The 20,604-nt window shown below is 40.7% G+C and overlaps 1 protein-coding gene and 1 long non-coding RNA gene across 2 annotated transcripts; one reads left to right on the forward strand and one right to left on the reverse strand.

Moving 5' to 3' along the window:
* The first annotated feature begins 978 nt into the window (after nucleotides 1-978).
* Nucleotides 979-1,889, forward strand: LOC113743044 (uncharacterized). The gene is made up of 2 exons (XR_003460949.2): nucleotides 979-1,027; nucleotides 1,613-1,889. It is a non-coding gene; the product is annotated as an uncharacterized lncRNA (long non-coding RNA).
* A 14,931-nt stretch (nucleotides 1,890-16,820) lies between these two features.
* Nucleotides 16,821-17,884, reverse strand: LOC140005579 (uncharacterized). The gene is made up of 3 exons (XM_072046584.1): nucleotides 17,666-17,884; nucleotides 17,126-17,551; nucleotides 16,821-17,015 (listed from the first exon to the last, which is right to left on the reverse strand). Exons 1-3 carry the CDS (start codon nucleotides 17,882-17,884, stop codon nucleotides 16,821-16,823), a joined length of 840 nt encoding a protein of 279 aa, XP_071902685.1.
* Between the last annotated feature and the right edge of the window lie 2,720 nt (nucleotides 17,885-20,604).

The raw sequence follows: 20,604 nt of genomic DNA on the forward strand, positions 1-20,604 counted from the left end.
CAATGATTGATGGAGCCTTAGCCATTTGAATAATTTTATATAAGTGTTTAAGTGTGGTGAAATTGAACTGCTGGACTTGTTTGGAGCTAATATGTTTATTTCGATGTGATATGAACTTGCCAAACACCAAGTGCTAATGATTGACGAAGCCTTGGTTATCTATTTTTGTTCAAATGAAATTGACTTTGTTGAAATCTAGGGCTAATGATTGAAGAAGCCCTAGCGACTTGCTTTTGAGATGTGATCTTGATTTGCTAGAAAATTTAAGTTGTAACGTGAATTCGATATGGGATCGAACTTGTGAAATTTCGTGTCGACCCCACAAATCAGTGAATGTTTAAGCAACTATCTAGATATTTTACGCTTAGCCTTAATTGATAAAACCTAGTATTGTATGTTAAAGTTAGAAATTTCGTGTAGGGATTTTCTAAACCTTGCCAACTCGATATCTCTCTTTTAAGCGTAAACTAGCCTTATTACTTTTAGAAAATGATTTCACTAGTTTTAAAACCCTAAGTCTTGATCTATTTCCTTTTCTTTCCTTAAAATTGTCCCTGGCTAATTGTCTAGAGGAAAATTTCCAAAATACAAGATTTTAGTGGCTTTAACTAAAAATAGCTGAAAACTTCCTCGGCTAAACTTATTCTAAATAAAATAGTACTAGCCGCACTCGTATAGAGAAAAATATTTTTAAGGAAAGCCATATAAAACATTTCCTACTTTTACTAAATTTCAATCCTAAGTGGATGGTCGAATTGTTTCAAGAAAATAATACTAGTTACCCTTTTCTAAGGAAAAATATCTCAAGGAAAACTATAAGAAACATTTCTACTACTTTTGTCAAGCTTCAACCTAAGTAGATTCTTGAATTTACTATGGGAAAGAAAACTAGTAATATATTAGATAAACCTCGATGTGTATAAGCTTGAAATCTGAATAGAAACTTATAGTTTCAAAATTTGGTATTCTAGGGTATTGCGAGGACGCAGAATTCGATTCCCAACTTGATATCTGAACTCCACTCTTGGTGAGTGTCCCTGCTTGTTCTATGCCTACTTGATTAAAGTGCTTTCTTGATTTGATATGTGATAATTGGAAAAATGGTTTTCTGATCCATCGAAGTGGGCAGTGTGTACTTTATCGCACTAGCTCTTTCGAGTGGTGACTTGCTTGAAATATTTTCATGAATATCCTGCTTGCACTATCTTCATGCTGGACGCCACGTCGCTGGGTGAATCCCTCGACTAGTCTATAATAACCTCATGCTGGACGCCACGTCGCTGGGTGAATCCCTCGACTAGTCTATACTAACCTCATGCTGGACGCAACGTCGTTGGGTGAATCCCTCGACTAGTCTATATATATAAAAAAAAATAATGAATCTCCATGGACTTTAGATGGTGAAAGTTGATGGAGGGTCAACTGCGGGTAATTTTGATCAAGCGCAAGGAAAATGGCTCCTGAGAGCCCATGTATCCTACCCTGTGCTGTTATACGCTTTCCTACTTGTGAATATAAGTTTGAAGCTATTATTTGCTATTCGTTTATATGATTGCATGTCTGGGCACCACTGAGCTTTAGCTCACTCCACGTTTATTTGTTTTCCTTACAGGATGGGAAGTTTGAAAGCATTTGAGCAGCTTATATTTCCTATGAATGTACTTGAACAACTTGAATTTAAATTTCGGTTTGTAATGAATTCTACGTTAAGCACTGTACCTTTTATTTTTGGTTGCCACTTGAAGCTGGAAAAGTGTAACCCTAAGTCTGGTATCCGGCTTGTATGTACGTATTTGTGTGGTATGGCTTTAATCCTTGTAAGTAACGCACGAAGTGTTTAAGAGCCGTCGATTGGCTATCTTATAAATGTTGTTATCTTTGAAGTTAAATGAGGATTTAGTTTATTCTTCGGAAGGATTTGGGCTAGATTGCTTGTGTGAGTCCTGGCGAGAGCTAGGCAGACGGCCCGCCAACCCTCTGGTTCGCCTTAGGGGAAAGTGGGGTCGTCACAGTAGCAAGATGTACCAGGACCTAAAAGGAACATATTGGTGGGATAACATGAAGAAGGAAATCGCTCTGTACATGCAAAAATGTCTCGTTTGCCAACAGGTTAAGGCGGAGTATCAAAAACCATCGAGTTTGTTACAACCCCTTGAAATACCCGAGTGGAAGTGGGAAAACATCACAATGGACTTCGTTTCAGGTTTGCCGCGAACGCAACGAGGACACGATGCCGTTTGGGTGATCGTCGATCGATTAACCAAATCGGCCCATTTCTTGCCGGTAAACATGAAATACTCCATGGAGAAGTTGGCTCAGGTGTACATGGATGAGATCGTAAGGCTACATGGCGTTCCTGTGAGCATCATTTCAGACCGAGATCCCCGTTTCGTATCTTGATTTTGGCCGAAATTCCAAGAGACTCTGGGGACTAAACTCAACTTAAGCACCACCTATCACCCTCAGACGGATGGACAATCGGAGCGAACAATCCAAACTCTCGAGGACATGTTACGGACCTGCATTCTGGATTTTGGAGGTAACTGGGGTCAACACATGACCTTAGTAGAGTTTGCGTACAATAACAGCTACCATTCGTCAATTCAAATGGCTCCATATGAGGCACTATATGGACGGAAATGTCGGTCACCGATCTATTGGGATGAAGTCGGCGAGAGGAAGGTGCTAGATCCAGCAACTATTCCATGGATGGAGGAGGCACGAGAAAAGGTCAAGTTAATATGACAAAGACTCCAAACAGCTCAAAGTCGACAAAAGAGCTACGTGGATAATCGAAGAAAAGACTTAGAGTTTGAAGCTGCAGACCGTGTTTTCCTCAAGGTCACACCATTACGGAGCATCACAGCAGGTAGAGGAAAGAAGCTCCAACCGAGGTTCGTTGGACCTTTCAAGATTCTCCAAAGGGTTGGTAAGGTAGCGTATCGCCTGGAACTACCGTCCAGTCTATCCAAAATTCACGACGTCTTCCACGTCTCGATGCTTAAGAAGTACTATCCCGACCTCATATCTTACAGCTAGAGGAAATCGAAATAGATGAATCGCTCACTTATGAAGAGAAACCGATACAGTTGCTAGATCGAAAAGTGAAGGAGCTGAGAAACAAGCAGATTCCTTTGGTAAAGATATTATGGAAAAATCATGGGGCAGAGGAAGCTACCTGGGAGGTGGAAGAAGAAATGCAAAAGAAATACCCTGAACTTTTCGTGAGTCAAGGTGAGAAATTCTTCTAAGGGGGAGAGGGTGTGAGAACCCGTAAATTTTTTCATTTTCTAGGGTTTATTCTATTTAAATGCATGCTTTTCTACATTTTCTTTATTAGAAAAATTTTCTAGATAATTTTTATGAGTAAATATAGTTTTTTAAATTATTTTTCTAGTATCGGTTAGTTTTTGAGAAATTAAGAGCGTATACCGGAAGTGGGACCCGCTAGTGCGGAAAGTTCGGAAAAATTCGGCCAGTTAGGTTAAGTTCTGTATACCGGGATTATTTTACCGGGTGTTAAGAGATAATTAGAAGTTTCCAAATGGATTAGTGTGGGAGAGACAAAAGGATAACTTTGCATTTAATGAGAGTGACAAGTGTCACTTGGTGAGTTGATCTTGATTTTGACCACTATTCACCACTTTACCAATTAAACAAAAATTGACCAAGAAAGCTTCATTTTCTTCACTCCTTTGGCCGGCCTCTCAAGAAGAAAAAGAAAGGGAAAATCTCTCAACTTTCTTGCCTCAATCTTGCTCAATCTAGCAAATCAACCGTTTAAACTTCCAATTTCTCCATAAAAACCTTTAGTTGAGTAGTAGTGGGGTTGATTGTGAAGTGGTTTGGAAGCAAGAGGTGTTAAGTTGGTTCCTTTCTTGAGTTGCAAGGTGAGTAATTAAGGAACCTCTCTTTTGTTCTTAGTAATGTTAAATTAGTGGCTTGTGTGAGTAAAAGAGATGGTTTTAGGTATTATTTCATGACTTTTGGTTGAGATTGGTGAATTTTATATTTATTCTTGATTTTTTCTGTTTTTATATGTTTAGTATTGTGTGGTCATGGATGATGGCTTAGGATAGTCTAGAATGAAGCCATAGTGCGTAAATTGTAGCTAATTGCGGAAAATTTCCACTTTGTGCGGAAAATTCCACATTAGGGTTTCAATTAACCCCATTCTGCCCGGTACTGTTTGGATAGGAATAAGGCCGAATTAGCCTTGGGTTAAAATATAAAAGTTGTAGAAATAATGTTTTATAGTTGCCTGTAAAATTTCAGCCCAATCTGAGCTCGGTAGCCTGAGAAAAGGCAGAAATACCCAGACTGCTGTAGGTAGAGTTCGGTGAACAGGGTTGACATTTCACCCGATCTGTCCGTGTCTGTTTAGCTTGATGCGTACTGATTTAACCTTTGTTCAAAACACAAAAGTTGTAGTGCTGTGTCTCAGCTTTCCAACGCCCCAATTGGACTTCGGTAGCCTGAGTTATGGTCATTTAACCAGAATGCGGTTCGCTAACCTGTTTATGCGATTCTGGTTTGGTACACTGAAATTTTGACCTAGCTACACTACGAACTGGACTGAGTGGTCTTCAGTAAAGTTGTAGCCGTTTTCCTTAGCTTCGAAACGGTGTAAATTACACCTTAATCTGATAAGTGTAGCTTCAGTTGTGTTCATTCCGCTAAGCAACATCAAATCTGCCTTTTGTTTTCCAACCTAAACTTCATTTCCGCACATGCCCTAGTTTGATTTTTACACTTATACGTTCTATATGGTCTTACTATAGTAGTATGTAGATTCGGTTTATGACTCGTATTCGAGTCTCATTGTGTTTACTTGTATGTTTTAGGGCATGCCGGTGACGCTAGGTGCTCGTTGGACCGCAATCTGTGAAATCTTTTCCTTGCTTGATTGGTGAGTGTATTACTCACATATTTGTTACTTCATGGCTTCGCTATACTTGAAATCTATGGCTTGAATACTTGTGTGTACTGATGAGCTTGGTTGAGTTAAGGGTGTACTTTATCACTCTTATACTCAATGGCTTATATGACTGGTTTATGTGACTGTTGCAGTATCAATTGAATGTCCTTGAATGTACCTGAACTGGTGTCGTTTGGACGTGTATCCAGCGACTCTTACTGTTTATTTTGAGCTCAACCCCATTGGCGGTCGATTGACTCGAGCCAGCAAGGGCATAGTCGAGGAGATTGATAAGCCGTGGGGACTGTTTCTATGGAATCATTGGGTATGAGACCCTTGATTCCGGTATACTCGAGTATTACCATTGTACACTGAAAGGAGTTCAGGCCCGATAGGGGTATGTGAGGTGGAAGGAATCGGTTAAAAGGTGGAGTCTACGGTATTGGTTACTCCTTAAGCGTTGACGGAGGGTCAACGAGGCGAGATCAAGTACGGCAAGCGAGGGAAAAGGGCTTTTGAGAGCCGCCCGTATCCTTTTATTGAATTTAAATGTAATGTTAGTTCGGATTACTTGTTGAACGTTTGGACTGAGTGTGACGGCCCCACCTCCCCCTAGGGCGTACCTCAGGGTTCGGCGGGTCGCCTGCCCAACTCACGCCATGACTCAATACTCTAAAACTAGAAAATAAAGTTCACGCCAAAAGTAAGTTCTATGTACTCTATTATAGCTTCAAAGGTTGCATAAACTGGTACATCAAGTCATACATACCACGAGTATCAGAAAGTAAACCCTAGAAAAGCTGATAACTACAACCACCACGATAACTATATACATCTTACTAGTCAACTTATAACAAGGATAAATTCAACTATTATCTAATCAAAAGACTAAACACCTTCCCGAGCAATCCCCGCGTCGGCCCCCTGCTAAGGAAAACAAATGGAATGGGGTAAGCTATATGCTTAGTGAATAATCAGGGGTATAAATGTAAACTCACATCCAAATAACAAGTAATCAGGTTATTTCACATCAATAACAAAAAGGTAACAACACAATGGTAGGATACAGGTGGCTCCAAAACCAGTTCAATTCCCCAAACTTAAACGCCTGTTGACACTCCGTCAACCAAAGTACTCGTGGTCCGTAGACTCCACTTAACTTTCCTAGTTCACCTTATCAACCCCCGCTGGCCAGTCAACAGCACACAACAGCTCGAGCGAAACAAAATAACTTAGCTTTCGTCAAAGCTTTAACAAGGAACTAAATCCCAAGTTTAGCATGGAACTATCTTCGACCAAGCCCCAGCTGGCTCGAATAGTTCATCTAACCCTTGGAACCGGGCTGGAACCAAGCCCTGAGATATCCGATCTCTCAATAGATGGTATCTCTCAACAAACAAAGTACCCAACAAAGTACTTACCCCAAACAGCACACAGCAAATGGGGTTTAATTCAAGTCATGTAATCACCCCCATCATCACACAGCAAAAGGGCGATACTCAAGTTGTGACGACCCCACTTCTCCCAAGGGCGAACCCAAGGGTATCGGCGGGCCGCCTGCCTAGCTCGCGCCAAGACTCAAAACCTAAAGTAATAAAACTAGGTAAATCGAAAGAGCACTATATACAATATATACAAACCCCAAAAGTGTTCTAATTACATTCTTCAAAAGTACCTGCTCATACTATTACATCCTTATAATTATAACCAAAACCAAAGATTAGACCCTAAGGAGGGTCCTTATACAAACCACCACAACAAAAACAAACATCCTAATTGTCCAACTATTACAAGCAAACCTAACTATACTAGTGTATGTGTCAAAAGTCCCCGCGTCGGCCCCTGCTAAGGAAAACAAAAGGAAAGGGGTAAGCTATATGCTTAGTAAGTAAACAGGGGCAAAAGCGTAAATTTCACGTAACAACAGTTACATGGTAAGAGTAAAGCAAAAGTAGAAAAGTAACATCACATAATAAGGATACAGGTGGCTCCAAAGCCAGATCGTTTGCCATGTGTGTCTTCCTGCCGACCACAAATAATGGTCCGTAGAACTTCACTTGTACTCCCACCGTACACCTTATCACCCTCTCTGGCCAGACACCTCACAAACTTGCTCGAGCGAACGAAATTGAGCTTGGTTCACAAGCTCGGGTCACAAACTTGGTCAACATAATCGGTGAACCGGATTCACAAACTTGGTGACCTCAAACCAGGTTGGACTGACTCCGACCAAGCCCTAACCGGCTCGAATAGTCCATCTAGGTCATGAGATCGGGCCCCAAACTCACAAACTTCACAAAATTTACTCAAAAGTCACCCCGAGCCACAAGCTCAAGGGGTTTAGTTCCAAAATGATTCATATACATATACCATGTACAAATATGTGCGTAAATTAGGGTTTAGGTCGAGTGCGATAAAGTACACCCTCGCCTAGGTACCCTTTTCATACATATCGAAACACATAAGCAACTAACACATAAGAGCGGCCTGAATACTTACTCAACGAACAAAAGAGCAAAAGTTCGAAATTTGTGCCGCGAGGAGTAGCTAGTAGGCCCCACCGGCTCCACCTAGCTCACCACCGTCTGAAATAGAAGATTGCGTCACATAATATCATAAACGGCTACTAACATGCCTAAAACAAGCAAAACGGCAAAATCGGCACATACGAGTGCGGAAACGGCATACGGAAATGGAAATGGTAACCTAATCGCTTTGCCGTCAAAACTGTTTTGAGCCTAATTGAAGCTACGAGTGTCGGATCAAGGTACATGAGGTACCGTTGTGAAGCTAAGAGGAAGGGTTACAGTTTTCATGAAGACACCTCAATCCGGATCTAAACGGAAATAGGTCGAAAGTACAGAAAACCGTTCCAGGAATTCGCACTCTAGAGTAACGAACAGGGTATGTTTACTGGACCATAACTCCCAGCTCACAAATCTAAATCAGGAAATTCCAAAGGCAATAGAAATCTGAGACATAAGGTTAAAACTTTGATGTTTTGGCCAAGACCTGAATCCACTCAGAACAGAACGAAAATTGAGTGCCAAAGTACCCGTCAGAACTGTCCAGATTCAAGGCAGTTCTGACGATCGATCTTGTTTTGGTCATAACAGGAGCTACGGAACTCGGATTTCGATGCACTTCATACCGTTTCGAAGCCAAAACCAAGATCTACATTTCTTATGAAAGAGTTGACACCCAGATCATACGGTATCAAAACAGAAAAATGGACGGTCAGAAGCTGAAATTCAAAACGTACACAATTTCAGGGTACAAAACAGGTGCGAGTGTTTTGGTCATAACTCGAGCTACACAGATCCGTTTGACCTGAAATTTTGTAGATATATTCAGGACTTAAGAGGCTACAATGTTGAAGAAGGCTACTCAGTCCAGTTTCTATTGCAACCAGGTCAAAATTGCCATATACTACCCCAGAACCGTAAAAACAGGCTCACAAACCGCATTCTGGTTCAAACATCATAAGTCAGGCTACCTAAGTCCAAACCAAGTGATTCCAAAGCCATCCGAAAGCTAAGAAATAGGGGTACAATTCATCAGAAGACCTCAACAACAAATTCTTAAGCATTCCCAACCAAATTCACCAATTACAGTCGCAGTTCTCAAGTTCGGGTAAAAACAGGATAGCAAGGGTAATTCTGTCTTTTATCAAGTTACGGTACTCTGATTGACCTGAAATTTTGCAAGCATCTCTAAAACATCATTCCCTACAACTTTTATGTTTTAACCAAAGGCTAATTCAGCCTCTAACTATGATAAACAGTGCCAGGCAGAAAGTAGAACTTTGAAACCCTAACTTGCTAATTTATCTTCCAAACCAGAAATTTGCTGCAATTAACTACCATTCACACCAACTAGCTTCATTCTCAATCATTTCCAACCATCATACATGACCACATAATATTAATCATATGCAAACAGAAAAATCCCAAATAAATAGAAAACTTCACCAATCTTAACTAAAATCAAGAAATAATCCACCAAATCACACTTACAACAACCACAAGTCATTAATTAAACATCATTAGATAGAAGAGAGGGTTTCCATAGTCACTCACCTTATCAACACAAGAAAAGAGACCACTTAGCACCTTAAGCTTCCGAACAACTTCACTAGTCACCTCACAACTACTAAGAGAAGGATTTTTATGGAGAGTTTTCGAATTTAATCGGTTGAAATCGAAGATTGAGCAAGATTGAAGCTAAGAAAGTGAAGAGGTTTTTCTTCTTTCTCCTTGGAGAGTGGCCGGCTATAAGGAGCTAAAAATGAAGATGATTTTGGTAATTTTTTTTTTGGGTTTATTTGGTCAATTAGTAAAAAGGTGAATAGTAGTCAAAATTGTAAGGATTAATCATATGGTGACACTTGTCACCCTATTTAATACATACATATCCTTTTGTCTCTCTCCACTCTCATCCAGATAACAACCTTTAATTATCTCATAACACCCGGTAAATTAAACCCAGTATCCAAAACTTAACCTAATTGGCCGAATTTTACCGAACTTTCCGCGCTAGTGGGTCCCACGTCCGATATATGTTCTTAATTTCTCAAAAACTAACCGATACTAGAAAAATCATCTAAAAACTATATTTACTCAATAAAAATTATCTGGGGAATTTTCTAATAAAGAAAATGTAGAAAAAGGCGGGCGATAAATAAAACTCCACTTAAGCTTTCTAATAAATTGTAACACTAGAGGTTTGCTAATCTAGAGTTTGCTAACCATTTCAAACTAATACATAAACTAGGGTTCTCAATCTTAACCGAGATTAGGGTTTCCTCCTTAGCCCTAACCCTAACTTCACCACACCGAAATAATGAATAACCCTAATATCAACTTACGAACTGATTGGGGCCTCACACAAGTCATGTAATCACCCCCATTAGCACACAACAAAAGGGTGTTACTTAACATAAGGCATGTATTCTCAAATATGAAATCAAAACGAAGGATGGGTTTAGGTCGAGTGAGATAAAGTACACCCTTGCCTAAGTACCCATTTAACATATACAAAGTACTTTAACAATTTCACATCAATAACAACCCAATTACTCACTTGATAAAGCTTGGCACGAAAAACGATACAATTCACTGAGCTTGACTGTCACCGTCAAAAGCCTCACAATCTGTATTGACAGATTATATAAACACATAAATGAAACGGCCATATAATAGCAGTTTATAACTTAAACGATCAAATACGGTCGAAAACGATAAAAAAATAATCAAAAACGGTCAAAATGACGTTAAGCCCAAAAAAATGTCAAAATTGGCCGAAACGGCCGAAATGGTAATAAAATACCAAAAGTAGACCTAAACGGTCCAAAACGGCAAAAACGGTTGAGAAATGCACGTGCGCGTCCATGAAAATGAAAATGGTACAAAACGAGTTACACGATTTTGCCCATAACTGGAGCTGTGGTTATCGGATCAAAATGTACTAGATGGTGTCTCGAACCTTAGACAAAAGGTTACAACTTCCATGAAGATACCTCAACCCATTTTTCAGTGCATCCAAGTTAAATTTGCAAAATACAGAACTAGAACTCCAAAGGCTAGTTTATCTTTCTCGTGAAAATTTGGCGGCATGCCCCTTGTGTTTACCCATTTTCCAGCCATTTATGGCTTCACTATTTTCCTCAAACAAACTCAAAGTTACATACAAAATAATCTCATTTCAATAGCCGTTCAACAGGCTCAAGGTCATACAGATACAAAATCAAGCTAACGACATGTGCGGAAATGAAGTTTAGCAAAAGGCAGATTTGACATGTTTTTGCGTAACGGACACAACCGAGGCTACGCATATCGGATTGAGGTGCAACTTGTACCGTTTCGAAGCTAAGGAAGAGAGCTACAACTTTGGTGAAGATGACTTAGTCTAATTTCCAGTGTAACCCAGTCAAATCCCCAATTCACAGAACCAAATTCCAACTAATAGACCAGTTAACCGCACTACCTTCAAATGGCCATATCTCAAGTTACCAAAGTCAGATTAAGATGTTCTTGGAGGCCTTGGAAAGCTAAGACATAGTACAAAAACTTTCATGTTTTGGCTAGAAACTAGTTCAGTACGTATCAAGGTGAACAAATGCAACCAACTTAGTGTATTGTCAAAGCTGTCCACTGACTTTACTCCTATGGCAGTCAGGGTATTTTTGTCTTTTCACAGGCTACGTTGCTCCGATTGAGCTGAAATTTTGTAGGCAACCATAAAATGTCATTCTATACAACTTTCATGTTTTTTTCTAAGCCTAATTCGGTCTCTAACATGATGAAATAGAACCAGACAGAACTGAAGCTAAGATTTCTAGAAATCTGGAATTTTTGTTATTTCAAGCTATAATTCATATTTTCCCTTGAAACTACCACTACTACTACCTTTACAAGATCATATACCACATATATGCATCATACAACACCAACCCACAAGAAACCCTAACTCAAAAGTCATCCATCCAATCATCAAAACTCTTTGAAACAAGCATCACAAGCACTATACTAACATTAATACCCAACTTAATCATGATTAATGGAAAGAAATGGTTGATCAGCCATTATACCTCAAAGCAAGACCTTGCTAGGATGATCCTTCACCTCTCCTTGATATTCTTGGTTCCTTAGGCTTCCCAAGCTTCCAACTAGTGATTGATCTGTTTAGTTTTTCTTGTTGGCAATAAAAAGGTTGGATTCAAGGTTGAAGATGGAAAACTCTCTTCACTCTCTTGCTCCTCTTGCTCTCAGCTGACCAGGAAAAAAAATGAGAAAGAATGAGCTCAATTAAGGGATAAGAAGGCAAGACAAAAGGTTGGGCAAGAAACCATAGATAGGTGACACTTGTCACCACCAAAGCCATCCAAGTTTCTCTTTCTTTTCCTTCCATTTTGGGCCACATGTTTCGGTTATAAGGCTGAGGATGAGGGGGGGGGATATTTTGCAAAAATATCAAGGGTATGTGGTGGTAAGGAAGTGGTGGTCAAGTGGTGGGTTCAATCGGTAGTGATCGATACCAGTCGGTTCGAGCCGTTTTTTCTTAAATCACGTATACTAGGGTTTTTAACTTCTAATCACTAATTTATTATTATCACTTCTAATCATATAATATTTCCTCATCCAAAAGTCACTCTTACCTACCAAATTTGATCCTCACTCCGTACCGAATAGTCACACTACGGAAAAACGTGAAAACCCTAATTCGCTCTAACTTGGAAACGGACAACAAAGACCCTTACTTCTATATTTATTTACACTTATTGTGGGGTGGGGTGATTGGGTAGTAGGGCCATAATAAATGAATAATTTCCAAATAAAAGGGCATTTTTAAGAAAAACGTCAGGGGTTTTACAATTCCATAAATTGAATTTAGGGTTTCGGTTAAAATATGAGAAATTTGAGAAAACGGCCAGTCACAAGTGAAACTAGGGTTTTGATTAGACTTTTAAGGTTTCCAGTCTTTTAAAATAAAACAAGGTTTTAAATCAAACCCAAAGAAATAACTTTAGTTCAAGAACTCAAGAACTTCCCCAAATTATATTATGGTATCCAAGGTTTACAAGAACAACAACCAAAACTCATGAAATAGGTAAAACAGAATTTCAGCAATACTCAAAACGAAATTCCAGCATCTTGACGTGAGAACAAAATAAGGTGCGTGACTTTTTTTTGTTTTTTTTACTCTAATGATTCAAACACAACACCAACAAACTCATGGATGAAACTTGGGCAGAAACAACACACGAAAATACTGGAATAATTCTGGAAAATTGCGGACAGCACACTAACAAGAAGCAAACGATTCGGACTTCACAAGAAACCCTTCCCACGATTTGACACAAAACCCTAATGACCTAGCACCAAAATTGATGGATAAAAACTGGCTCAAAACAACAAAAAGAATTGATGTAATGTGATACCTCTAACTAGCTCTGATTACCAACTGATACGAACATCGCCAACTTGTGACGAAAACCGCAAGAGACAGGCGCACAGGATCTAGAGGGACGGAGCACGTTTGGAGTTGATGAAATCTTAGCCGTTAATCACGTGGCTAACGAACCTTGGTATAGTGTAGAAGACGCCACAATCTAGTGTGATTCTAGATTGATAAGTCAACATGAAGATCCTAGGGAATTATTCTAAGAACTTCAGGAAAAGCTCACAAGAAGCCGATGAGAGAACTCTCAAGTTTGTATTAAACCAAATCTGAAAAAAAATAATACAAGCAATAGTCCTATACATAATACTACTACTAGATGCTCGAAAATCCAAAAGGGACTTAGGGCTCCAAGGAAGGTCCGTGGCCCTTGCTAAGTTCGGCCAAAGGTAGTGGGCCTCCTACTCGGTCCTATGCTCAACATGAGCTTTATTGATCTAGGCCATAACTACTAATGCAATACTTAAACTTTAAATAACTATATGATTAACCATGATACTCCAGAAAGGGCTGTGGCCTTCAAACAAGGTCCTCTTCATCGAGCAAGGCCTCTACCAAGGTGATTTGTCTTTCATTCTCACTTGCAAGGCCTTCTATGGGCCGAGGCCTCCCAACTTGGGCTTGGGCAGCTTGTACTAGAAGTTGGAGTGCTTCCTTCATTTTCTTGACGCGTGCTCGAGTGACAGGGCCGAGGGAAACCTTCACTTGTTCTACTTGTATGGTCTACTCGATGTTCTCCTTCGCATCATTCCCCTCCTCTTGAAAAGGATTTGCCCTCAAATCTGATTCATCTTCTGCGAGAAAGGGACTAAAGTCAGTGACATTAAATGTGGCACTTATAGCTCCATACTCACCTGGGAGGTTCAACTTGTAAGCATTGTTGTTCACACGCTCAAGAACTTGGAAGGAACCGTCGCCTCAGGGGAGTAGCTTGCTTTGTCGTTGAACTGGAAACCTCTCTTTGCGAAGGTGCAACCAATCAAAGATCATTTGACGCCTTCCTTTGTTTGCCGGCTTCGCATATTGACTCGTGCGTTGCTCAATGTTGAGTCACACTTTCTCATGTAGTGCCTTCACAAAATCTGCCCTTTTCTTTTCATCCAGATTGACACGCTCAGACAACGGCAAAGGTGACAAATCCAAAGAAGTTAACGGGTTAAAACCATATACAACTTCAAAAGGTGAGAAACGTGTAGCACTATGCACAGCTCGGTTATAGGCAAACTCAACATGAGGAAGACATTCCTCCCAAGACTTAATGTTCTTTTTAATGATGGCACGCAACAATGTAGATAAAGTGCGATTAACAACTTCTGTTTGGCTATCCGTTTGTGGGTGACTTGAAGTCGAGAATAACAGTTTAGTACCCAATTTTCCCCACAATGTCTTCCAGAAATAGCTAAGAAATTTAACATCCCTGTCAGAAACAATAGTTCTAGGCATGCCATGTAACCTAACTATCCCACGAAAGAACAAATCAGCAATGTAAGAAGCATCATCCGTTTTGTGACAAGCAATGAAATGAGCCATTTTAGGAAATCTGTCAACTACCACAAATATGCTATCATGTCCTTTCCTAGACCTAGGCAACCCAAGTACAAAATTCATAGAAATATCGATCCAAGGTGTAGTAGGCACAGGTAAAGGGGTATACAAACCGAATGGTTGAGTCTTAGACTTAGCTTTGTGGCACACAATGCATCGACCAACCACACGTTCCACATCTCTTCTCATCTTTGGCCAATAGAAGTGTTCCTGCAAAACAACCAAAGTCTTTGCAGCACCAAAGTGTCCCATTAGACTACCTGAATGTGCTTCATGGACTAACATCCCATTAGACTGAGGGATGCATAGTTTTTCAACTCGAAACAAATAACCATCATGCATAAAAAAGTGATCCAACCTACATTGTAAGCATTGTGCATAGCATTCACTAAAATCTGGATCTTTTGCATATAACTCCTTGATGGTTTCAAAACCAAGTAGCTTAGTGTTGAGTAAGGTAAGTAAAGAGTACCTGCGTGACAAGGCATCAGCTACTACATTGATTTTACCTGTCTTATACTTGATCATGTATGGGAAAGTCTCAACAAAAGCAATCCATCGGCATGCCTTTTGTTCAACTTTTGTTGTGACTTCAAGTGTTTGAGTGACTCGTGATCAGTATGAATGACGAACTCCCTTGCTCTCAAATAATGTTGCCATGTTTCGAGAGCCCTAATGAGGGAGTATAGCTCCTTATCGTAGGTGGAGTAGTTCAAGGCTGCCCCACTCAGCTTCTCGCTAAAGTAGGCCTACCCTCTTGCATTAACACAGCTCCAATGCCAACACCTGAAGTATCACATTCGATTTCAAACATCTTGTCAAAACTAGGCAAAGAAAGTACAGGTGTGTGCGTGAGTTTGTGTTTAAGTAATTGAAATGCCTTATCTTGGTCAGCTCCCCAATGAAAGGCGACATTCTTCTTGATTACGGCAGTCAACGGAGCGGCAATGGTGCTGAAATCTCGCACAAACCTACGGTAAAAACTAGCTAATCCATGGAAGCTCCTTACTTCGCTCACAGTCTTTGGTGTCGGCCATTCTTGGATGGCTTTCACCTTCCTTTTATCTACCTGTATTCCCTATGCACTAATAACATATCCTTGAAAGACCAACTGATTAGTGCAAAAAGAACACTTTTTCAAGTTAGCATACAAACTTGCTTGGCATAAGGCATTTAAAATAACACGTAAATGCTCTATGTGTTCATCAAGATTTGATACGTTCCTCGATCAACACGTTTCGAGACACGTAGCACATTTGCCCAAGGATCTAGCGAGGATGTCCAACTTTTGGAATTGCGGGGTCTAGAACCAAACGGACGACACGATATGATTCAAGACGGTAGACGACACTCCGATGAAGGTGAATACTCCAGGGGAATAGGTCGGTAGAACAATCTAGGACAGAACGCAAGACTGCTCAAAACCCTTGCCAAAGCAAGTAAAGGAATTGTAACTCTCTAATGTAAGAGAAAACAATGCTGAATTTTTATGATAAAACGCCTACCCTAAAACCTTACAAAGCAAGCCTATTTATAGGCTAAAGTGACTGAAACCCTAAAGGGACTAGGAAAGGGAAAAGTCGGCCCATGGTCTTGGGACAAGATGGGCCGGCCCATGCTCTTACTTAAACACTAATCAATTGCTAAATAACTACTAAGGCCTAAGGCCCTATTCGGCCAACTCATTTGGAGGCCCACTTGAGTCTTCATGGGCATGGGTCATGGTGTAGATAACTCGATTAAAATCCTTCAAGCCTTCAATATCTCTATGGACTCCATGTTGGTTTTGGACAATTCGAACAAGGGCTTGGAGGGATTCTTTGAAGAGCTTGGCTCGTGCACGTGTGACTGGGCCCAATGGAACTCGGACTGGGTCATTACTTGGGCTAAGGTCCGTGCACACATCAGTCCCCTCCACTTGAGCAGGATTTGTCCTCAAATCTGGATGGAAATGAATGACATGAACAAGGGTTGGTATCATGGCTCCAGTGGCTCCTCTTGTTTGTATCAAGATTTCGACTAGAGACTAAGATATCATCAAAATAGACTACCACAAATTTATCAAGAAAAGGGCGTAGAATATGATTCATTAACCTCATGAATGTATTAGGGGCGTTAGATAAACCAAAGGGCATGACTAGCCATTTATACAACCCATAAGTAGTCTTAAAAGTCGTTTTCCATTCGTCCCCGTCCTTCATTCGGATTTGGTGATACCCACTTTTAAAATCAATTTTCATGAAAATTACAGCCCCATTTAGTTCATCTAGCATGTCATCTAACCTAGGTATAGGATGACGATACTTTACCGTTATCGAATTGATGGCTCTGCAATCCACACACATGCGTGAGCTTCCATCCTTCTTTGACGCCAAGATGATGGGGACGGCACAGGGACTTAGCTTTCATGCACCCAACCTTTCTTAAGCAGTTCGTCCACTTGCCTTTGTAGTTCCTTGGTTTCCTCGGGACTCATGCGATAGGGGGCTTTATTGGGCAATGGTGAGCCCGGAATGAGGTTTATTTGGTGCTCAATGCCACGGATGGGAGGTAGTCCATCCGGGATCTCCTCAGGAAACATATCCTCAAATTCCTGCAACAATGAGATAACACGGGGTATCATGAAAATATACAGTGGTTAAATTTATATGGTAGTTATGATGGTAGTTATATGGTAGAAGCAAGCATAACTTCTTTACATACTATCATAAGCAAGTGTTGGTAAGAAAGTAAAGCTTTCTTTACATCCCTGGCTTTTGCGAGCATGCTTTGCTTCCTCTCAGTTCTCTTCTCAAGGGCCGAATCATTTAAGGCCAGTTTTCCCTCACTCTTCTCGGCTCCTTTCAATTTCCTTTGCTCCTCGTGTTCTTGTTGCAACCGGACTTGGTCCTCGTGCACTTGTTTAGGAGTGAGAGGCACAAGTGTGACTTTCCTGTTGTCGTGCATAAAGGTGTACTTATTGGTGAAACCATCGTGGCTAGTTCTTTCATCATATTGCCATGGTCTCCCCAATAGCACATGAGTAGCTTGCATTGGCACGACATCATAGAGGACTTTATCCTCGTATCGACCAATGCGGAATAGGATCTCGACTTGCTTTGTGACTCGCACATCTCCACTGTCGTTCAACTATTGGAGCCTATATGGATGTGGATGCTTGATTGTAGGAAGCGAGGCCTTCTCCACTAGTGTCATACTTGCCACGTTTGTACAACTCCTGGGATCAATTATAAGACTACACACCTTGCCTTTTATGTGACAACGTGTGTAGAAGATGTTTTCCCTTTGTTGGCCATTTTCTTCCTTTACTTGAGCAGTTAGCACCTTTTGAACCACTAAGTCGAGTTGTTCATTCGTTGGTATTTCCTCACTAGAATCGGCATCCTTCTCTCCCAACGATGGTACTCCTTTATAGCTGTCTTCTTCATCCGTCACTACTTCTCCATTTTCAAGTAAGAGCATGGTTCGTCGATTTGGACACTGAGATGCGATGTGACCAAACCCTTGGCATTTGAAGCACTTGATCTCATGGTTATGGGCTTTAGAGGCGTCAGTCACCGCCTTGGTATCCTTCCCGAAGCTCCCATAATCGGTTTCTTCTCCTTCGTAGGCGGATATGTTCTCCAATTCGAGCTAACCGGTGTACTAGTGAGTCGAGTGGCATCCCTCCTCTTGAGGCGACGCTCCACTTTGGAAGCTTTGTCCACCATGTCCGTGATTTCCACGTAGTGATGCAACTCCACTACCTCTGCAATCTTGGGTCTCAACCCAGTTAAGAACCTAGCCATTGTCGCTTCCCGGTCCTCCACTACATCGGCACGTAGCATGGCTATTTCCATCTCCTTGAAATAGTCATCTACACTTCGAGACCCTTGACTCAAGTTTTGTAGTTTTTGATAAAGGTCTCGGTGGTAGTGACTTGGAATGAACCGTTTCCTCATCAACCTGCGAAGTTCATGCCATGTGGTCACAGGTAGTTCTCCACATCTCCTTCGGCTAAGTCGCACTTGATCCGACCAGATAATGGCGTAATCCGTGAACTCGAGAGTGGCAAGCTTTACCTTTTGGTCCTCCCTATAGTCTTGACATTCGAAGATCATCTCGATGCGTTTCTCCCACTCCAAGTAGGCATCCGGATCGGATTTCCCTTGGAATGAGGGGATTTTGATTTTGATCTCTTTGAGTGCATCATCGTTCCTTCTTTGGTCTTGGTGAGCATATCTAGGCCGTCGGTCTTCCTCATCTCCGCCATGCATAGGACCGGATTCATCCCTGTTGCTTCCTCCATGAACCGAGTTACTTCGTTGTTGATGGTTCTCAAGTTGGTCTATCACTCATGTAGGGATTCAAGGGACATGTCCATCCTCCATTGGAACTCACTCGTCAAGGCCTCCATGTTAAGTTTATTGTCAAAAAGGTGAGAATCCATGCTAAGGTAAACCTGTAAAAAGAGTTAGCAAAGACACAAGGGTATATTGCCTTTGACGCTCCCTTACGTGTTTACACTCAACTCTCTTGTGTCACTCAAAATTACCCACTCTAATGATCTCACAAATAACCCTTATTGGCCTTTGTTTGCCTCTCTTGAAAAAATCAGAAAATTTCGTCCAAGGAGCTCCAATGTCGACGTTCAACCACGTATCAAACAATGAATGAAGCAAGGGGTCAAACTGGAACAAACTCAGGTATATGACACAATTAAGATGCTGTTTAATGACTCAAATAATGTAGGAAAGCAATCCTAAGATGATCGATACTAGACGTGACTCACAACTCAAAGCTGAAATTTGGAATCCTAGAAAGACTCCAACCCGAAAACTGGAATTTTGAGCGAGTTCTGGTCAGTATTTTGGAGGGAAAAAGGTGCTTTTGTGGTGTTCAAATAATGCCAGAATCAGCCCTCAAATTTCAGCCAATTCGGTTTGCAACAACTAGTCCAACCAATTTAGGAAACTCAAGAATCCAAGGGTGATTTGGATAAGGTCTTTGTAGCGGTTTAGGAAACTGAACTCAAGAATCCAAGGGTGATTTGGATAAGGTCTTTGTAGCGGTTTAGGAAACTGGTTTGGGGTGTTTTTTCCCTCAAATTTCAGCCAATTCGGTTTGCAACAACTAGTCCAACCAATTTAGGAAACTCAAGAATCCAAGGGTGATTTGGATAAGGTCTTTGTAGCGGTTTAGGAAACTGGTTTGGGGTGTTTTTGGGGCTATCCAGGTCATTTGAGGTTGTTGGAATTCAGTCGAGAATAGGAAGCTCAAGATATTGAAGCCAATTAAGATTTGGAAGCCAACCAAGAATTGGAAACTCAAACCAATCAAGATTTGGAAATCTGATTTCCCTTGAGCCGAATGTCTCTCGTTCCTCTTTTTTTTTTGTTTCGTTTCTTTTCTTCTTTTTTTGTCTTTTGTTCAAGATTTCGGCTCTTCAAGGATCACAATTTCAGATTATACCACAAGATCAAGAAGCGGATGCAAGGTTATTCAAACTTTCAAGAAACCCTAGTTCTTGATTTTATGGTTTCAAGAACTTTCAAGTCAAGTCTTGCAGGTCCAAGAACTTCAAGAATCTTGTTCAAGAACTCAAGAACTTTCCTAAATTATATTATGGTATCCAAGGTTTACAAGAACAACAACCAAAACTCATGAAATAGGTAAAACAGAATTTCAGCAATACTCAAAACGAAATTCCAGCATCTTGACGTGAGAACAAAATAAGGTGCGTGACTTTATTTTGTTTTTTTTTACTCTAATGATTCAAACACAACACCAACAAACTCATGGATGAAACTTGGGCAGAAACAACACACGAAAATACTGGAATAATTCTGGAAAATTGCGGACAGCACACTAACAAGAAGCAAACGATTCGGACTTCACAAGAAACCCTTCCCACGATTTGACACAAAACCCTAATGACCTAGCAACAAAATTGATGGATAAAAACTGGCTCAAAACAACAAAAACAAGGGATGTAATGTGATACCTCTAACTAGCTCTGATTACCAACTGATACGAACATCGCCAACTTGTGACGAAACCCGCAAGAGACAGGCGCACAGGATCTAGAGGGACGGAGCACGTTTGGAGTTGATGAAATCTTTACCCGTTAATCACGTGGCTAACGAACCTTGGTATAGTGTAGAAGACGCCGCAATCTAGTGTGATTCTAGATTGATAAGTCA

The sequence above is a fragment of the Coffea arabica genome, chromosome 4e (genome assembly GCF_036785885.1).
Source record: "Coffea arabica cultivar ET-39 chromosome 4e, Coffea Arabica ET-39 HiFi, whole genome shotgun sequence".
In the NCBI taxonomy this organism is placed as follows: domain Eukaryota; kingdom Viridiplantae; phylum Streptophyta; class Magnoliopsida; order Gentianales; family Rubiaceae; genus Coffea; species Coffea arabica.